General features: G+C 35.1%; 1 protein-coding gene across 1 annotated transcript in view; it reads right to left on the minus strand.

Moving 5' to 3' along the window:
- Positions 1–1,901: 1,901 nt before the first annotated feature.
- Myo10A (unconventional myosin 10A) overlaps positions 1,902–20,871 on the minus strand; it is a 207,813-nt gene continuing 188,843 nt past the window's right edge. Inside the window, exons 45-57 of the mRNA XM_090384060.1 lie at positions 16,454–16,526; positions 15,802–15,878; positions 12,819–12,901; positions 12,369–12,499; positions 12,174–12,268; positions 11,084–11,258; positions 7,888–8,117; positions 7,696–7,760; positions 5,393–5,532; positions 4,954–5,003; positions 3,780–3,863; positions 3,478–3,612; positions 1,902–2,850 (exon numbers count right to left, since the gene is read on the minus strand). Of these exons, the coding sequence (XP_090240186.1) occupies positions 2,734–2,850; positions 3,478–3,612; positions 3,780–3,863; positions 4,954–5,003; positions 5,393–5,532; positions 7,696–7,760; positions 7,888–8,117; positions 11,084–11,258; positions 12,174–12,268; positions 12,369–12,499; positions 12,819–12,901; positions 15,802–15,878; positions 16,454–16,526 (1,455 nt within the window). The 3' untranslated portion in view covers positions 1,902–2,733. The remainder of the gene's footprint in view (positions 2,851–3,477; positions 3,613–3,779; positions 3,864–4,953; positions 5,004–5,392; positions 5,533–7,695; positions 7,761–7,887; positions 8,118–11,083; positions 11,259–12,173; positions 12,269–12,368; positions 12,500–12,818; positions 12,902–15,801; positions 15,879–16,453; positions 16,527–20,871) is intronic.

Raw genomic sequence — 20,871 nt, forward strand, 5'->3', positions numbered from 1 at the left:
GTGAGGGGGAAGAAGAGGATTCTCTTACCAAGAAAGACTTAAGTTCTACAAACTGCATCGTCTAGAAACTAAGCATCTGCGAGGAGAACTGAGTGAAGTGTTTAAAGCTTTGGTTGAATTGAGTAAACTAAATGTTGATGACACCCTTCGCCTTGCTCAGACTACACACATGAGGGACATAAATTCAGATTGAGGAAGGATGGTTGCAGGATAGATGTGTGGGAATTTTCTTTCAGCAGAGGTTATTGATTGTTAGAACCAACTTCCATCTGATTTTGTAGAGGTGGAAAGTTTAAATAAATTTAAGAAAGAATTAGAATAAATTATTGGAGGAGATGGACAGGTGATGTGGAAAGTGTAAATATTAAATACTTTTAGTAATATTTTCATAATAAATAACATTTAAACATGTCTTTTAGTCATAAAGTAATCTAGAATACATTCCGAGTCAGATTTTGAAAAGATGATAACTAAACATTGCCCTCTAAAAGAACTAGCGAGAATGTGAATGTCTCGTTTTCTGCAACCTGAACCGTTTCCCCATAAAGAATGTGCGAAATGCAGTTTTAAAGCATTAAGACCAATAACGATCTTTCATTCGTTCACTCAAAGAGATATTTGTTCGCGCTAACTTTGAACAAATAACTTAGCGTACCAACCTTTTAAGGCGACATCTTGACGTTACTTTTTTTTTTTTAGTTGTGACCCCAAATACGAAAGATTTAGATTCTGTAGCACTTGAGTACTATTCGTGGGCTGAAGGTTGAAAAGACAGAAGATACTTGTTGACATTGGATTTGACTTTTAAGGATTTAAAAGGTGAAAATCTGTTATGAAGGCGGTGCCATCTATTGTGCAAGGTCGAGTGCAGTACATTTCTTTCATCTGCCTAGAACTGACCATATCCACAGCTCACTGGTTTGCCAAATACACTAGAAAGAATGCGGGTATTAGGAGACACAGAAGGAAGTACGTTGATGAAAATGGTTATTTTCGTGATCTGATGGACACGAATTATATTCCATAAAAAATATGTATCGTAGTAGAATACAAATCGACCATTAGTTTTGGGACTTGAAGTCAGAAGATGTATTAACTCCTGTATAACCCAATATTAGAAAACGTGCTTTAAGAGTAACGTTTTTCCATTTTGTAAATTTTGACATAATGAGATGGGTGGAGTGTGCAAAACTAACACAAAACGTCTAATTGTATATGAATATAATATTTAATTGCAGGGTATCGTATTTCTGTAGGTGCTGTAAAAGTTTAAAAATGCAAGACCGTCACCTGAATATGTTATACAAAATAGTGCTCAACAAAAATTAAGTGGCAAATAGGCAGGCATTAATTTGTGTATCGCACTCAGAACAAGAGTTTTCCCAGTAACATTAAAAATTATTTTAAAATTATCTTAAGTTATTAATATAAATTTTTCTCCCGATATGGAAACGTGGCACGACCCATGTGTAAGGCGACACACGGGTCGTGACAGGTTTAAGGCGACCCCATACTTTTTAGATTTTGAAATCTCTCGAATTGTACTAGATTATCTACGATATATAAGATTTTCAAATATCAGTCTTCTCAGGAAAGTATCAGCACATTAAAAATAGCGAACATTTAATAATTATATACCAACATTATCATATTTCTCTAACTGGAATTATCCCCACCCCCATTAAATTTCATGGCAATTGGCGCCAGTTGTCTCATAAAATGCTTCCTACTTTCTTCTCCATGATTTTTTAGACCTGCCTTTTCCATTTTAATCGAAGATTAAATTCCCATTAATATGCTGATGTTATAAATTAAACAAACTTTTAAACAGTTTAATTTAATAAAGAAAATATATCACAAGTACCTTGATCAGAAGAGACTGATGATAAAACAAACAAACATTTTAGCTATGTAAGTCTTTATTTGGCCAAAGAGTATTTGACAAAAGCACAGTATATTACACAGAGTTTGATCGCAACATTTTATAAAACTTACGTAACAACGAACATGTCTTGAAAAATGCATTATCTCACTTCATTTAAAAAGACGAGGGAGTTCTGACGAGAGAGAATGGGGTAAAGGGGTCAATATACAGTTAATTACAAAGATCACTGGTCTGCCCAATGGGTGGTTTGAAAGTAAAATATGCATGGGCGCATTCGTCGTTAAACAAAATAAATGCTAAACTAAAACTGAGCAATGAAGTTAGACGAATCAGCGCAGTAAAAAAATTTTACATTGTGACCTGGAATGGGCAAATGTAATTGTCGAGTTCCGTTTTAAGTACAACATGGTTAGTAAATGAACACGCTCACACATACAATAAATAATACTATGAACACCAGAGGGGTATTTGCACTTCTCTAGCAAGCTCTACGGAATGTTTGGCACCCCATTACTGGAAATAGTTACATTACGCCAGAGTCCACATTAAAATCTTGAGCTGATATTTTTTTCCTGCATGCAGCAACCTGTACATTGTCATCCGCATGTGATAAATCATCCAGTGAGACGGCAACTGATTTGTCTTTTCAGGCATAACCTTACGCAGCAATTTCCGAAGTGGGACAACGTCTTTGTAGATATGACACGAATTCTGTGGTTTGACACCACAAATAGTCCCTCACTGTTAGCATGCATCTGATAGTTCACTATGAACTTTGCGTGGGGATACTGTTCGCTCCACAATGTATTATTGACAAATGGCAATGTTCAGTATGTTACACGAGTCTTTCATTTATCCAAATGTCGTGAAAGGGTGACATCTTGAGGTGCACTGTCTTTGACAACTCCACGATGGCGCTGTTCAATGTTGATGTACTGGCGAATAAGACGGGACACTTCATGAGCCTGTGGAAGAGAAATTATAATGTTTAATAGGTTTAAGCAACTGATACGTCAGCGTATAAAAAAATATTGACATAGTAAGTTAATTTTTTTATACGCTGAAAGACAACTATTTTTAATCCTGGTTTATTTTAAATTCCAGAACTGTTTCTGGAATTTAAAATACGCTGTAAACAATCAAATTATAGTAGTTAACAAGGGCCGTGTTTTCATCCATAAAAATTCGCATACTTGCGCACCATAGATATTAAATTAAATCCTTTTTATATGGAATCTGATACATGGACAATCCCATATGGATCTCTTCGTAAGTCATTATGAATTCAGGTGCATGGCAACGGCACATACCTATATTCCTCACAGATGGAAAAACATGCTTCTATAATATCGAAATGGTAACTGACAATTCATATAGGGCCTTTGTGAACTTATTCTTGAAATAATCATAGAAATTCGTACGATAAATACCTAAATTTAACTTTTTTGATTTTAAAATTAAAAAAATTCTATAAAAACCTTTTAAATACCGAATGCAATGAAATTTGACTAAGGCACTCTTTTGCACCACTTATACGTCAAAAACGAAGAAACTTCATAATGATTCTTTTTTCTACTTTAATTTTTGCATACCTGATCTGTTTGAATGCGTGTAATTTTTTGGACCATCAAATTACCACATTTCATGTCAAGATAAAGAGTTCTATCTTCTGCTCTTACTTTTCGGGTAGATATTACTTCTGAGAACGGGTATTTCCATACCGTCTCCTAAAAATATATCAATGAAATCAGTATAAGGCTTAAATCTCAGCGAAATTTCAAATCAACACTAAGAGATGCCATTTTACACATACCCATTACAATATAACTCTAAAAAAAAGAACATTTGAGATTAAAATAATTAATTAACATTGGTAAACTAAAATTTAACTTACGTGGGTAATTACATGCAGGAAATGAACGCCTTCCCTGTTAAGAGCAAGGATGTGATCAATCTGTTGAACACTTCCACGTATCCACTGCAAAAAATAAACGAAATAATTTAAATAGCTTGGTCTCGTACATTAAGAATAAATATTTCTTTTTTTTAGTTCCAAATTACTAGTGAAAATTTCGAACAGTGATTCTGAGCTTTGTTTAAGTGATGTCTGTTTTAGAAAGACAATAAAGGAAAAAAGCTTAATTAACTTGTTTTTCGTTAGAAATTACTGTGTGTATCTCTGTGAGATACAAAACTCAAATCAGCCATTATCTGCACAGCGGAAATGTGCTTAGCTAAGGAGATTGTGAATGGTTCGATTATTTAGATTAGGCTATTGAAGATCTCCACAGAACAAACAAGCATATATCTCAGTCGAGATCGCTCCCACCAATGCCATTATATTGCTATATACGAATCGATAATGTGCGCTTGATGCAAATCAAGCAAAAAATAAAAATAAGTTTGTTTTTTTTTGCAAGTTTTCCAATTTCTTTGGCCGGCTGTCGTTAATGGTGGAATGGAAGTGAGATTTCTTTATCTTAAATTACTCGGATGATGGATAACCATTATGCATATCTATATATAAATAAATCGTTAGACATGCCATGCATTTAAGAAGTAGCATTCGAAATTTTGAAGTATTAAAAAAAAAAAAAGCGAATCAGAAGATAAATCTGATGATTAAGCAAATCGGGTTACTTCTTCTGGAATAACTCTTCCATTTCCAAAAAATAATAATAAAGTATTATTTAATAATAATATTATTTAATAATAAAGTATTTGTGCAACAGAATCTCCAGCTTATCTTGTGAAATAAGTAAGGCGATCGAGGGAAACTGCAAATAGCTTTCTATTTATCGCAAATTTTCATTAAGGAAGTTTTCAAATTGTTTTAACATACATTATCTTAACTATCTTCCTAAAATTGTTAAATAAATTGTATTGTAATTTACCATTACTAGCGAGAACTTCGTCCAATTTATTTCTTTAAAATCTGATAACTTAATTCTCCATATTAGCATTTAATCGGTAATGTTAAGTTAATCAAAAATTGTGCAATGCAATTTATAGACAGTCATTAAACGTTAAAAGTAGTAAATTAATTTTCAGTAGTTATATTTCCTTACCTTAACTATAAAGAAGCAAGATCCAAACAGAGGCCACTTCTGTAGAATATCTGAAATAAAGAAGGCCAATTGGGATAGAATTAGTCAAACAGATCAGAAAATAAATACATTGGTGAAAAAACACCTGTGTCATAAATAGATGCGTTCGCAACAAGCAAATATAGCATTTACTGAAATTAATGTACAAACTCATAACAGCCATGGGTAGAAGCTTGATTCATAAATCAAATTTTGAATATTATGCATGTATAAGTTACAAATAATGTTTTCACCAAAATGGAATTCGGTTTGTCTTATTGAACACGACAAATAGAAGAGTTATGCAAAAGATATTCAGCCTGAAAGATAGAAGTACTACTAGATGACTTTGCAGTGTTGCGAGATGCACCTATATAGATTTAAAATATGGTTTTAGAAATTAAGTTAAAGAGTGAACTACCTAAACACTGAGCTTTGGCTTCCGTTGAAGTTAATGGCGTCATAGAAGGCCAATTCTGTTGAACCATTTCGACCCAATGAGCTGAACGGATTTCCCTCATGCCCAGTATGGGTTTTGGCAACAGATATTTTACTTCTTCCCTGTTGATGATTTAAAAATAAAAAAAAAAATGCATAAGATAAATAAGACAGATGTGAGACTGAGCAATATAGTGTATGAGACAGGTATGACATTAGTCATTAACTTTATTATACGAAAATATAGGTTAATGCCATAGCAGTAGCAATGTGCACTATGAATACATTTTATAATATACATATAATTTTTTTATAAAATTAAAAACCTTATACATACTAGTACTTAACCTTTAGTCATTAATAATATATTGGTAACGCCATGCTGCATATTGATTATCACTGACAGAGAAAACCTTATCACTGTTTTTCCTTTCAATCTTGTGTTTGACTCCTGACAAAGTCAGTCAGATTGTAGTATATGCAGCGATAGATATTTTGTATATTATTTTGTGTGTATATATTATTTAACAATCTAAAATAAATTTATCAACGTTAATTTAACTAGGTATGTCTGTCTATTCACTAATCTTAGCCAATACTAGTACTGCAATCTAACATAAGATACTATATGAGGTGGGCCAATACAGTTCCCGAACTGGTGCAATAAAAAGAACACAAAGTGGAAGGAGTCCAAAAATGATTTTATTTTAAATCAGAGTAATCAACACCTGGTTGAATATTATTACACCGTTCTAAAAAAGTGTCTGAAAAAGTCAGCGAAGGCGTCCAAAGAGATGATATTCAGTTCGGCGATTACGATTTATGTTCTCAGTATCCTCAAATTTCTTTCCTTGGAGGGTAGTTTTCATCTTGGAAAGAAGTCAAATGGTGCTAGATCGGTAAAGTAGGGTGGATGGTTGATTTGTATATGTCATGTTTCGTGAGAAATGGCTTCACAACAAGTGCGGAATGGGCGGGGGCATTGCCGTGCAACAAAAATAAGTTGCCTTTCTATCCAAATTGCTGCCTTACTCAGGAAATGCGCTTAAAAAGCCTTTGAAGCACCTGTACATAGAACGCAGCACTGACTCTCTCTTTCCTTCAGGTACAAATACTTTGTGAATCACCCCCTATTTGTGGATAAACATGATCAGCATCGTCTTGATCCTGGACTTCTGTAAACGAAACTTGCCTTGGTGATGATTTTGGAGTCTACTGCATGCTCTGACGCTTCGTCTCTGGTAATTGTACCGAAACACCCAGTGACGATATAGTCGAGGAAATTTGGATTGTCTGGGAAAGTCTGGTGAAGTATTCGCACGATGAGTCTTTGTTGCTTGTTCTCGTACGCGAGGCTGTGATGCACAAATTTTGCACAGGCCTTCCTTTTCTCTGAATATTCATGCATAATTTGACCAATCGTCTCTTGATTCATATACAACTTATTCATCCTGAGGGTCAAACGACGATCTCTTACCACAATTTCCTAAACTTTTGCAACCTTGTATTCATTTGGAGAGGTTGAAGGACACACGCTTCTTGTGTCATCGCGAACATACCCACGTCCGTCGTTGAAAACTTCTTATATCATTCAAAAGCACTGATACGACTTAACATTACATCAACATAAACGTTTCTGTTGCAAATTTAATCAGTTTAAAGCAAAACTTGATATTTGTCCTTGCTCCATTGCAAAATGGTGACACGGAAAGTTAGCGCTACTAATCCCTGGTTGTTATTTGAACCGTCAGCCTACTGGACAGTCTCTGTACCATAACCTGTTGAAGGAAGTTTGAAGTACAACATACCACTTCCTTTTATTTTAAAACTCATTGAACATAGCAGCAACAGCACCATTTTGGGAACTTTATTGCCACACCTCTTGTATATATATGCGACAACCAGTAGCTGACTAGCTACTGGGTGTCGCATCATTAGGAAATACAATCTAATTATAATAATAATTAATATTCATATGTAGGGCGATACAGAACTCTCGTTCTTGTTCGAAATGTTTACCTTCAGTCCGATTACATGAACTAAGAAGTAATTTAGTTATTAATAATATATTAATGACTAAATTACTTCTTTGAATTATGTTATGTTAATAATTACAATTTAATTTATTGGTTTACAAATTAAATTAAAATTTATTAATTTTACCTTAAATTCAGAGAGATGCGAGGCAAGAGGACCAGTCTTTGAAATTAAGGAATATCTTGGTAAATACGAGTCTGATGATTTTATATTTAGTAGTATTAAGAGCCAAACTAAATGGACACTTACTTGGCAGGGGTGTGCTCCATTCCAGCTGCTCTGTGAAGTAAAGCTGCAACCCTAGCAATATCGGGCTGAAAGTACACAGAAATAAATGGATGATTAATGGTGTTCTATAACGTTAATTACTATAATTTAAGTTGGCCATTTCAGTAGTTAATTTTTAAAAGATGGACTTATTTTCTGGGTTACAGAACTTACCACGACGTGCTCTGGTAATTTTTCGGACGGCATTACCAATAATAGTCCTTCTAGGTAATCAGGAGCCACTTGATTGAAAATAACCTCAATGTACAACTGGTTGTCGAGTCGTAGAGGATAATACCAAACAGAGCGACAGAAGATTAAATAGAATACTTGGCCATTCTTCAGCAACTCTGTGGTGACATCGAGTATATATTCTTCACGGTTTAAAGGCATTGTATACGGATCTAAATGGAAAGAAAAATGCATCAATTCCAATATGTTTAGAAATATAACACGTTTAAGTTAGATAAATCACATATTAATTGGTTTAAAGCTACAAAAGGTATTAATAAGTAATGATAAGATACACATTGCTAAAATTTATGATAATTATAATTTTTTTTTTATTTCTAACAAGTGTCTCCTCTGATTACGCAATTCGCACTCAAAAGGTACTTTTAATGGTCTTTTGTACTGAAACCTTTCGGTACAAAACATCACTAAAAGTTTATAAAAATTACAGATAAAACACTAACTTTAAGATGGCAATCATCACTTAAAATCCAAAATTGTTTTTAATTTTTGCGTATTATATATAGTATTCAAAGTATTTTATATTTTCTGCGGGCTCCAGGGTTTCCCCTATCCGTCGCTGAAGAGTAACTGTACAATATTTACAATTTGTGGTTTTACAAAACATCTTGATCCACCAACTTCACAGAAATTATTGCAAACAATAAGTCTCTTGCCTGAGACCAATGTAGTATAGCCGCACAATACTGTATATCCATAACACTTGCAACTCAGTTACTACAATTTGTTGAAGGCACCAATTTCTACATTAACCTTCGCAACTTATACAACTATACAGATAGTTAGAACCTTCCAGTTCGGCTACAATGAGGTCCGATATATATCTTACAATTTATACAATTTAAGATTTACAATTTATGCAACTTATTAGAGGCCGAAGTCCCAGGACAGCGCCCACCCAACAGTGAATCTGGCACATCGACTAATTTATACTAAACGCTAATATTGCCGTCCGGCAATAAATACAAATAAATTTCCTCATCAGAGGTCTTGTAACAACACGATTAATACCAAGGAGGCAACTATATACAGTGGTAGTAAACTAATAACATAATTATTCTCAGTCGGCAAGTCCTTTTCTTCTGTGGAAAGCTTTGTCAGCAAAGTTAGCCAGTGCCTGAAAATTTTCCTTGCATTCTAAAAACTTGAAGTTATTTACATCATAAACTTCGGCCAATGCCTAAAGTTCAAATCGAATGTATACATAATATCGACATTCTAAGATTATATGTTGGACTGTCTCCTCTGAGCCACATTTACAAAGAGGAGACGCAGCCAAACCCAGAGTAAATAACTGAGTTTAGGCTGCCATGCCCGGATAGAAGGAAAGTTAGGTGAAGACCTGAGTTAAACCACGACCAATGTTTTTTTTTTGTCAAATTCGGCAACCTGAGGTATGAAAAGGGTAGTAATTCTTCCAGTGTTGGCATTAGTCCATTCGTTTTGCCATTCCTGGAGGAACTGGTTTCTTAATCTAGCGTTGTCTTCTTTCACTGGCACGTCCAGGTTAACAGAAAACTGGTTGAACTGTGCTGCAATACCCTTCCTTCTACAATACTCAAAGTAATTGTACAGCACTTCGTATTTAATTGGTAGTTTACCGTTGAAATTGTGTGACAAGCTCTTGAAGTTGCAATCAGGAAGAAGCGCTGGGCTTGGGTCAAGATTTTTTCCACCATGACTCTGCGTATACTGGGGCCCCAAGCGCCCACAGAATAACAGACAATAGGAATAAATATACATTTGTAGTACAGCTTGAGAGTGGAGGGTTTCAGACCCCAAGAACCTTTGGTAATTCTGATTATTTTGCCTGTCAGAATCTTGATTTTTCTTAGTACCTATTTAGCATGGGTAATGAATTGAAGTTTGTTATCTAACATAATTCCTAGGTATTTGTACGAGTTAACTAATTTTATTGATTGTTCTTTAATCTTAATACTTGCAGGTCTATTTAGGTCTAATTTTCCCTTGAGAAGAATTTGGTCTGTTTGGGAACAAAAATAGTTAATTTATGTATACTACACCACTCATCTAGGTCTGATAGGACTTCATTAGCACGGATTTCAAGTTGTAGTTTGGAGTTTCCAGAAACAAGGATAATTAAATCGTCTGCTTAAGCGATCTTAGTAGTGCAATTATGTTCGGTAGCCACCCACCCATCAAGGACCACGTTCCAGCATACTGGTCCGAGAACTGATCCCTGAGGACAACCGCGAGTCACAGGTCTCGCAACAGAGCAGGATCCACTGGAGACCACAAGTGAGCGATTCTGGAAATAATCTGTGATGAGACGATAAATAGGCACGGAGACCCCGGCCTCTCGGAACCTCTCCAGGACACTTTGCCATCAAACAGTGTCAAAGGCCCCTTTGAAGTCTACAAGGAGGCCGAGGACACACTTTACATTGGAGGCTGAAACATTATTAATAACTAGGTGAATGGCATCCACTGTAGACATCCCAGCAGTGAAGCCAAACTGATATCTGTAGTTTAGATTTCTTTCTTTATAGTGCTTTTGGAATCTCGCTACAATCAGCTTCACTAGTATTTTTCCGAACACCTGAAGTAGAGCGATTGAGCGGTATGAATTTGCCTGATCTTCTGTTTTGTTGGGATTCTTAATGAGCAATTTAAGATTTGCTTTTTTCCAAGGAGAGAGGAAGGATCCATATTGTAGGCAGGCATTAAAGAGGTTCATCATCAGTTGGGGGCAGGTGCTCCAGATTCTTTTAACTATGGTAACTTCTAATATGCCCAGTCCAGGGCATTTGCCATCACGCAAAGTCGCAACAACAAGACCTACCTCGTGTTTGTCAAAATAATCTTCGTGGCTTTGGCCTACGTAGGAAAGATGTTCTAAACGAATGCCTGTTTTTACCGGACTTTCTGGTACAGTTTCATCCTGCATAATCAATTCATCCAAAATTGTTTCCATAGTCTCGGCTCATGTCAGAGTTTCGGAGTTATGTCTAAGTACAGAGGGGAATATTTCCCCCGTATTATATATAATAAAATATTAATATTGTATATTGATTTATTGTCATTTAAAACTAACTATATTGCTTTATTTATTTATTCATTCATAATAAGTTTCATTGCCAGGATTTATATTGCTTACCTCCTTCTACTATGCAATAAAGAGAAAATTCTTCCATCTCTAAATGCATAGATACGTTGAGTATACCGCAGATCTCTTCTATAATATCTTGAACTACAGTGGTGGATTTTGTGTTGATAACCCTCTCTGTACCTCCTGGCAGACGGTATATCTGACGTTTGGAATTACGTCCAGCCTGGAATTAAAAAAAAAGTAATGATAATCTTTGCTTCTATTTAATTCAGTATGCAAATAAACCATATAATTTAGATTACATCCAAAATTTAAACGAATCCAGGCTATTGATTCATATCCGACTCCAGAGCGTAAAATATTTAATATCATTTGGTAATACTCTGAATCTTCGCGAAAAAGACAACGGTTCTAAATCTTTTTAGTTTTTAATGTGCTAAATCGTTCAATAACGTACATTTACCCAAAAGATGATTATAATAAACTGATGGAGATCCGATACTACATTGTAGTGCGGGGATGTGCATCGGCTTGTGACCTGCATACCGGTTACCATGTTAGTGAACACACATTCCAGTAGACCATTCTCCACCTTTTTTTTTTTTCCCCAATGGCGACCACTTTAATGGGTCAGCCTTTCGTCATTGAGACAATGAACTCGGTGCTCAAGAGCACCATTTCAGGATTTATCGGAGTTAGTGATCTTAAACGCATGGTTGAGAATGCCTGGAGCAGATTGTATGGCATTTTGCTTATTACTGCTCAATATAGGCATGATCATTTAATTTGTCTCAGTAACTCTCGTCATTTCCATACAGTATATTGACATTTATATGTCTAAATTACGTAGAATTATATGCGCATTTAAACTGTTCTTTTTCTGAAGACTAAATTTGAAATGTAGACAAAACAAATATTATTTGGAAGTTTTTATGGTTATTTGACTCTAGACTGAGATTATGCGGTAGTAGGAAATTAATTTCACCTCCATTAAAAGTTATTAACATTGAATGAAACTGGACACTTAAATTTAATACTTATGAAAACAATTATTTTAATTTTTGGGGTACGGTATTGCCAATTTGGTAACAAACTCCCTGCCCTATGTTGTTTGTTTATGGAAAACTGCTATACTTACAGAAATGGCTGCTATTTCATCGATACTTGGCACATTTTTCCTACCGCCATATTTTAAAGTCTTCCTTAAGTTCTGCAGACACACCATTGCTGTTCCTGGAAAAGGGAGACGAAAGGATATTTTAGAAATACCACATTAGTGTCATGAATGAATACTTCGCTAAAAGAAAGGACAAACCCAAGATAATATACTCACCATGATAGGCCCTTCGTTTATCATATGCTGCTGTTTCTAAGTACTTAAATAAGTAAGGTTTTAGAGCATCTGAACATTCGAAGTAAGAAGCCACAATGGAAAACAACCTCCATCCTCGCTGACAACTGTCCCTATAGAACAGAAGGACAACGCACTCCAATAAGCTGTTATAAGCAGACAGCAATGATTTATGACAAATATTTCGATGCTGAAAATTACTTTTGTGGATAGCAACATGATTAAATTGACATCAATGAGAAATGCTTTTAAACACTTAAAAATTTAAGGTATCACATGCAAATTTAGGGAGCATTATCAGATAGAGTAGTAATCATAGTCGACCTAATAATTATCTGAATGATTGCCATTTTTTTTGGCCAATAGTTCCACATAGAACCGCAAAACATCTACACACGCACACATACAAAACTATCACAAATTTGTACTCACGATTTTGGACTTTTATTGCTCGTTGTTTGCTTCATGAGCTGACAATAAACTTCATCTCTGAGCTGGGGATATTTATGGCAGTTCTGAAAACAACATGAAGAAACGAAGAAATAAGAATAATTTAGTCAAATTTCTTATAAACATAAAATTTTAAAATTCGGTTAACTTCATTTAAAGGAAAATTTTTCAATCGATCATTCCTGTTTATTTAAATCATGAAAGCATAAGCATATGTTCGATTCTGAACAATTACGCCGCTGTTTGAATTTCAATAAATGGCTAGAGTTCTGAAGGATAAAAACAGTACAAAACACTAAATAAGAATAAGTAAAGAAGTACTCAGTTTGAATTAACATTTGACTAGGCACGTGTTTGCTAATTAGAGAGTAATATTTTACAGCATAATAGAACTCTTAACTTATTTTAAATAAAGCTTTACAAATAATGATACATCAAGGTCATCATCATTATATTTATTACAATACAAAGAACAAACATAAATTAGCAGAAACTAAATACATTCCAACAATTACAGGAGGTCATTATATGCGAGAGACACGCAGAAAAGTGAACTGTGATTTTTTATTTTTTTTTTAGTAGAATGAACCCTGTGTTGAGGATTGTCCTCAATTAAGAGTGGATCAGTTTTTCGGTGATAATGAGTTTTATGATTGGATGAGAGTTATGAGAAAATTTATTGAGGCTGACTGTACAATAGGTTTGCCCTTCTCAGAAGAATATGGCGTACAATTTTTGAGTATAATGAAGTGGGTGAGCCAGCTACTGAAGAACATTTTCAGAAATGAATGGAAGACTTTGAACTGAATCAATGTGCTGAGAGGCCAGTATCGCACAGTAAGTTACGATAAATTTGGGTAAGTCTGTAAACCGAAAAGCAGATTTAAGGTAGGCTCATGAGATGATTTGTCATTCAAAAGAAGACTTCTAAGAGTGGGGTGGGGGGGATTATAAAGTTAAAAACAACTATCAGAGAATTTTACGAAACAATATTCTCTGGGCTAAAAGGCGTTATATATTGAATGTTTATTTCGTTGGGCATTAAACATTTTTAAGAAAAATTCAATATTCGTTATAATTCTTTGGTTCCTCAAAGTGATAAGAAATTACTTTGAATAATTTATAAATTATTATGAAGTTAAAAAAAAAAAACCTTCATGATTAGATATTTTTTATTGTTTCAAACAATTTTTGTGAAAACTTGATAAAAAGAACTGAGGTATCACTACCTAGAACTGTATTATACGGACTGTAGGCGGGAGTAAAAGGACCGCAATAGCCAAAAGATTTGATCCAAATACAGCCTCGAATTTACTCTTGCTGAAAGACGAGGCCAGGCTATCAAATGAGCTGTCCTTATCGTGTCCTCCCAGAGAGTGAAATACTTTAGATATAAACACAGTCGTCGACCATCCTGTGGTTGAATGATGAGACAGTTTCGCTGCACTGGTTTGGAGTCCGAAGAGATCGCAACCAGACAATGTCCCAGTTAGATACATTACTGAATACAGACCGAATTATCAGATTCAAGACAAAATCTATAAAGTCACAAATAAAAATCACGTACTGTTAACTGTTCAATCTACCTGCTTTGTATCAAACAATTGTCCCTCGGGCATCAGGCAGCATAATACATATTTCAACTACACATAACTGACATAAAATATGAGAAAGCTTGTATCATTAGATAACCGTGTGCACTGATGAGATCACGACATTGGAGATTCTACCTTTGTCGAGGTAGAACTCCATGCCCAGATGTTACGCAAGTCTTTGTTATCCAACAGCCATTTGTGACCATAGGCGAAAGTAAAAGATTTCATGTTCAAGGACATTCCAGTATATAGTATCCTCTACGGTTTAAGATTGAGTGACTGGAATGCCACGGGAAGTCGCTAGCCAGCTGTCCTGTTCTATCAGTCATTTGCCATTATAACCATTTCAACTACTGGCAGATATCGACCGTTGTTTAGAAAAAGGAAATGTATACATGAATCCTTTCAAAAATACAGTCACATAAGAAAAGATTTGGAAAACGAAATTTGAGTTTATTTTCTGAAATTTAGTAGCTACTTTATTAATTTTATTTAAATACAAAGTTAATCAGGTAACTTTTCCTTTCGCCCTATCGGATGTAACTGAAATGGTAATTACCTAAAAGATTATAGACATGCAGCAGAGCAAACAGGGAAGAGAAAGAGAGAGGTTTCTTCCCCACGGTACTGAAGAACAACAATCTCAGGAACTGTACTAATTTGGGAGATTGATTCGGTATGGTAGGAGAATATTTGCCAAGATCGGTGATGCTTAGCTGAAAAGTAAGACGTTGGTAGTTCATCTCTTTTCGATGAAATGAAACAAAAGTTGAAGGTGGAATAAAGAATAAACTGTTTAATTACTACAAGAAATCATTCTTGTAGTAATTAAGGTATTAGAATAAGGAGATTTAAAACAGTTGTCATTCTAAGATAAAAAAAATAATGTAGATCATACCCTTTGGCATTATATAACCCAACATTACAGAGTCACAACAGGATCATATTCTAAAATGTTAAAATGAAAGATTTGGTTTTAACGTTTGTATGAAGTGCAGTTTGACTAACAGTAGTTCTCAGTCCTGATTAGGAGTATCCAATGAGTACCATGCATCAAAGAGTTTGAAAGTACGTAAGAGTTTTGAACATTGTTGACAGAAATAGACTTCAATGTGATTAGAACTATGACCACGTATATTTGTGGAATGAATTATGAAGTTTGTTTATTTTTGCATATATATAAAATTATTCCGCTATTTGACCTATCATGAGTCTTTATAAGAAAAGGTTGAAGAACTATGAAGTGTGACGAGGTCAATTTTTATATTAATGTACAAATGTCAATAAAACACCTAAATTTGAAAAACATGCCTTTATCGTAAATAAGCTGATAAAGGAAATAAAATTATTTTAGAAGGTTCTTATCTTACCACTAGAATGGTGTACACACAATCCACTTCAGACTGATTCTTGTTCATTGGGTAATCTCCCATATATCTCATTATAGCTGCAGAAAAACGCAATTTAAAATTTTATCAAGTTTCAAAGAAATAATAAATCATTGTCAATATTAATGTTTATTTCATTATCACGTTTAATAAATTATTTATTCCAAAAAATAGAGATGTTCATAATTAAAACTGCTCTATCGTGTAGAACTTTGCAGGCTTAAAAATGGTCGAATGATACTGAAATCGGGTAATCTGAAATTTGAATATAAACTGACCATCAGAGCAACAGTGGCTCCCAAATAACGAAACTTTAAATTAGGTATATGCTTTAATCTCCATAGTTGTCCAATTCCATCGTTAGTAGAGAAAATGCAAGTCAATTTATTCTCTAATATTCTTTTATCGAAAAAAAAAAAAATTGGATTTATATGGACTAGAGCCTATCGATCAGGAACGACAAACCTTTATGAAGTTAAGGGCAAATTACATCCTACTCTTCTAATCGCAATACAATTATCCAAACAAATATAAAAATATCATTGTAAATTTTATAAAGAACATCTTCGTATATTAAAGAATCAAACAAACAAAAAGTTAAAATTCTTGGTGTAAAACACTAATCAAAACTTACCTATAAAGCATTCCAGAGCAAATTTATTTAGTTCGGCAGATTCGAATTTTAATAGTGATGCCTGAATTGGAGACTAGAAAAGAAAAAAGAAAAAAAACTTTGTAAAATTTATTTCAATTAAAGTTATATTTAGTCCATAAAGTTTTTATTTATTTATTATTAACTGCTAGTAAGTTAATTTAGTTCAACAGAAATGTGAAAAGAGAAAACAAAAACTTATTTAATGAACGGAACGTTTTTTTTCGGCTAATATTCCATCGATGATACCTTTTCTTCGATCACGTCTTTAAATCTCATCATTTATCAAACTTTTTAAATTGTTTATTTATGAACATAGATAAATAATTTTTGGGAAAAGTGGAAACTTATATTGAAAGGGCTTAAAGAAGATTGAGTTGCTCAATCAAAAGAGAGAAAATTGTCAGAGGAGAAGGAAATGAGTCTTTGGATCTTCATGTCATTAGCGAACAGTTGCCATTCAATGTTAGCTGATTAGATCATTAAGACCTTCTAAAGGAGAGCTTAGGGAAACAAAGGGAAATATATACATATCAAAGGGGGGGGGGGAGAGAATATCTGGATGAAAAACAGTTTGAGTGAAAACGCATTCCGTTTGCCACTATCAAGGTATATATAGAGTGAATGCTATTTTAAAATAAATACATCGATAGTTATTAATAAACGGATGATAGTTCTGAGGTTGTTAAAAATTAACACGAGAGAATAACATTTATCTCAATTATCGCGAAGAAATAATAGTTGAAGAGAACAGATATGCGTTGCACATATCGTAAAGATAGATAGAAAGCGTATAAGAATCGCGAGGGATGGAATATTTGTTATGAGAAATGGCAGAAACAGTGGTATCTTATACACTGTGCTACCACTTTATTAGGTACACCCCTGCTGTGCACACAAATGGTTTGTCCCACAACATTGCAAGTCACATGACCACAGTTGTGGATATAAATGCAGCAGAACAACCTTTCTAGTATCAGTTAAGCGTACAAACCGTAGCAAGAATTGGGGAAAAGGAGTGATCTAACGAACTCAGAACGTGGCATGGTAGTAGGTGCAAGACGTGCTGGACAAAGCATCTCCGAAACGGCAGTTCTCCTGAACTTTTCACGCACCACAGTTTCAAATGGTGTATCGAGAATGGAGCACCGAACAGAAAACATCCTCTCAACGGCACTCCTGTGGAAGAAAATCTCTTGTTGATGAGAGAAGTCAGAGGAGGATGGCTAGAATTGTGCAAGAAAACAGACGGGCCACAATATCACACATCACATCAGAATACAACCTTGGTACGCAGAACAAAATATCGCAACGGACTACTAGTCGCACTTTGTCGCGAATGGGCTACAACAGCCAACGGCCACATCGCCTACCTTTGTTATCAATGAAGAACAAGAAAGCACGCCTCCTGTGGGCACAACACCAGCACTGGACTATCGAGGATTGAAAAACAGTTGCTTGGTCTGACGAGTCTAAGTTCCTGGTGCATCATGTTGATGGAAGGTTCAGGATAGCGAAAACAACATGAATCCATGGATCCGTCATATCTGATGACTACTGTGCAAGGTGGTGGGGGCAGTGTTATGGTGTGGGGAATGTTTTCTTGGCACACGTTGGGTCCATTGATACCCATAGATTCACATCTGAATACCACAACGTACCTAAACATCGTTGCTGACCAAGTGCATCCGTTCATGTTGACAGTTTATCCTCAGTCAGATGGTTACTTCCAGCAGGATAATGCGTCGGTGCACAAAGCCCGAATCACTATGGAATGGTTCCAGGAACATGACAATGTCTTTTCTTTTCTGCAGTGGCCCGCTCAGTCCGCGGATCTCAATCCTATTGAACATCTTTGGGATGAGCTGGAAAGGGCCGTTCGCTGCAGGCCTACACCTCCGTCGAATCTCAAGGAACTGGGTGACATTGTCTGCATGGTACTCCATTCATTCTTGCACAATTTCAGCACAACTCCTGCACGTTTTCAGCATCTTATTCAATCCATGCCTAGACGAATTCAGGCTGTTTTGAAAGCTAAAGGAGGCTCAATACGCTACTAGGTAGGTGTACCTAATAAAGTGGCAGCACATTGTATATATTTTATTTTTATCCCTTTTTATTAATTTATTCGAATAGCAATCATGGTTATATTATTATTGAAATCTATTAAATTTTCAGTAATTTTTCAAGTTCAATGTTGTATTTGAAGTTACAATCAGTGTAAATAAGAAGTAAATACTAATTTCAGGCTTTTCTAACAAGGATTCTTCCGGTGTGAAGGTACAATGCATGAAATATTGCTAGAATCTAACTGGAAAATCACATTTTTGAAAGAAACACCCAAGTATGTGGTAACCAACTGCGTTATTCATGATGGATTCATCAAATCTAAGAAAAAAAAAAGAGAAACAATGGAATACTGGTCACTGTAGTGATCGCTAAATAATAAGCAATTATCTCCACAGAAATCGAATAGCAAAGCTTTATGTTCACTATAAATTCAGGAGACTATCTCAGTTAAGTTGGAGGTGCCTCGTGATTACTTTTAACGTTTGGAGTCGGCCACGAGATATCTCCATAACTAAAGAAAACAGTTCACATAATCAACTGATGATAATTCTCATCACTAAAAATAAACATATTCCATAATTCAGCTATTTACTACGGATGTCGAGGAATCCATCCTGCTACTTCTGTGACAATGAATATTCAGAAATTCTATACATAATCTATACTCGGTGTACTAATGTAAATGATGAGACTGAATAATCTCAATTTATAATGTAACTGAATCACAGAATATCTCCTGACATTGATGAAAGCATAGACTGTTCGAAAAATGAAACTGTGCCACTTCGTCCTACTACTGACCTTTTGACTGCTAAATCAATTCCGCCCCCATCCATCCACCAAGTTTCTATCACCCGAATGCATCCCCATCCTGATTGTCTTCAAGTAACAATGAGACTCATACAGCCAAATAATAGCGGGGGGGGGGGGGGAATCATTATCTGGCCCATTTCACTCCGAACTTTGTTTTCTTCATCAGAAGGGGATTTTCCCTAAGAAGACGAACCTTCCATCCCCATCGCATGCTACACAATCGAAGGATGCTTTTAGTACTTAAAGATGACTCAGCACTTTCTTCCTAATTACTTTCTGAGATAAGCCGAGGGTTGCCTTACAGTTGTTAAGAGGAATATTACAATTACCGGCTACGTTTAGACGGTTTCTGAAAGAAAAAAAAAAGAAAATTGAATATCGCTGATTTTTGATGGCCTCGGAGATTTGTTTATTTATTTATTATTTATGATTATTGTTTTTATGAAAATCGGACACAAGAAAGATTGTTAGAATGTACATGGGTTTACGGCTGAAAAGGCAGAATGCGACGGAGGGTTGTTGAAGAAAACAGAAATAGAAAGGATAAATGAAGAGAACAAAAAGTTGGTTACATGAATCTGGAGTTGGACAGTGAATCAATACTGACTAGTTGCGGCAGCTGATAGGACTGGTTTTGAAGAGAGTGCGGGTGAATTACAGATGCTAATTTGGAAGAACAGTGCCCATGAATGCATCTATAGAAATCGTATGCAACAGAACCTGGATGTCTATGAGACAGCAAATGCAGAGACGGATCATTATTTTTTATTTATTTTTTATTTATTTTTTTTTTGAATAGAGTCTAGGAACTTGAGACGTTTTGGGGGCACTACATGAGATGAGGGAACAACATTCCATGGTAGGGGAGATTTGTAAAGAGTCAGTTATTGTTGTTTAGAAGAAAAATTAACACTTAAGAGTAAAAAATAAAATCCAGTTTTTGATACAGAAGCAGCAATATTTGTGATGTGCTTATACCATGACAGATTAGAAATACGGGTGAACACGACCGAGTTTTAAAATGACTGAAGTTAACCAAGTTTTATTTCCCCACTGCAGAATTACTTGTAGATCAGCATGTTAGACATTAGTGGTAGATATTCGAGAAGTTTAAGTTGTATGTGCAGGGCAAGGTTTCTAAAACGGAAAGGTGGAATGTGGCGTATCAGAAAAACTATGGATAGGATTTTCCAATCAGCCGAAGGTCATTAATATGCAACAAGAAAATAGTGTGAGAAAGAAGGAACTTTAGATAACATCAGCTTATTTCAGACATTAAAAACACGACCAAAAGCTTTGAATTGTCAAGGGCAACTATTTGAGTTTTATCGAAATTTTCCAAAAATGAGTAATATTAGCCAATACATCTTTAGTGGATCGACTCTGGCGGTCATTGATCAGATGAAATGATTCAAACTCTTAAGAGTTGGCCGTTGATGGATTTCTCCATTACTTTGGAAAGAGTAGAGGTAAGGTGCAATAGAACTATAATTAGAAGGGAGGTATTTGTTACCCTT

The sequence above is a fragment of the Mastigoproctus giganteus genome, chromosome 10 (assembly GCF_048544385.1).
Source record: "Mastigoproctus giganteus isolate SK-2022 chromosome 10, ASM4854438v1, whole genome shotgun sequence".
Taxonomy (NCBI): domain Eukaryota; kingdom Metazoa; phylum Arthropoda; class Arachnida; order Uropygi; family Thelyphonidae; genus Mastigoproctus; species Mastigoproctus giganteus.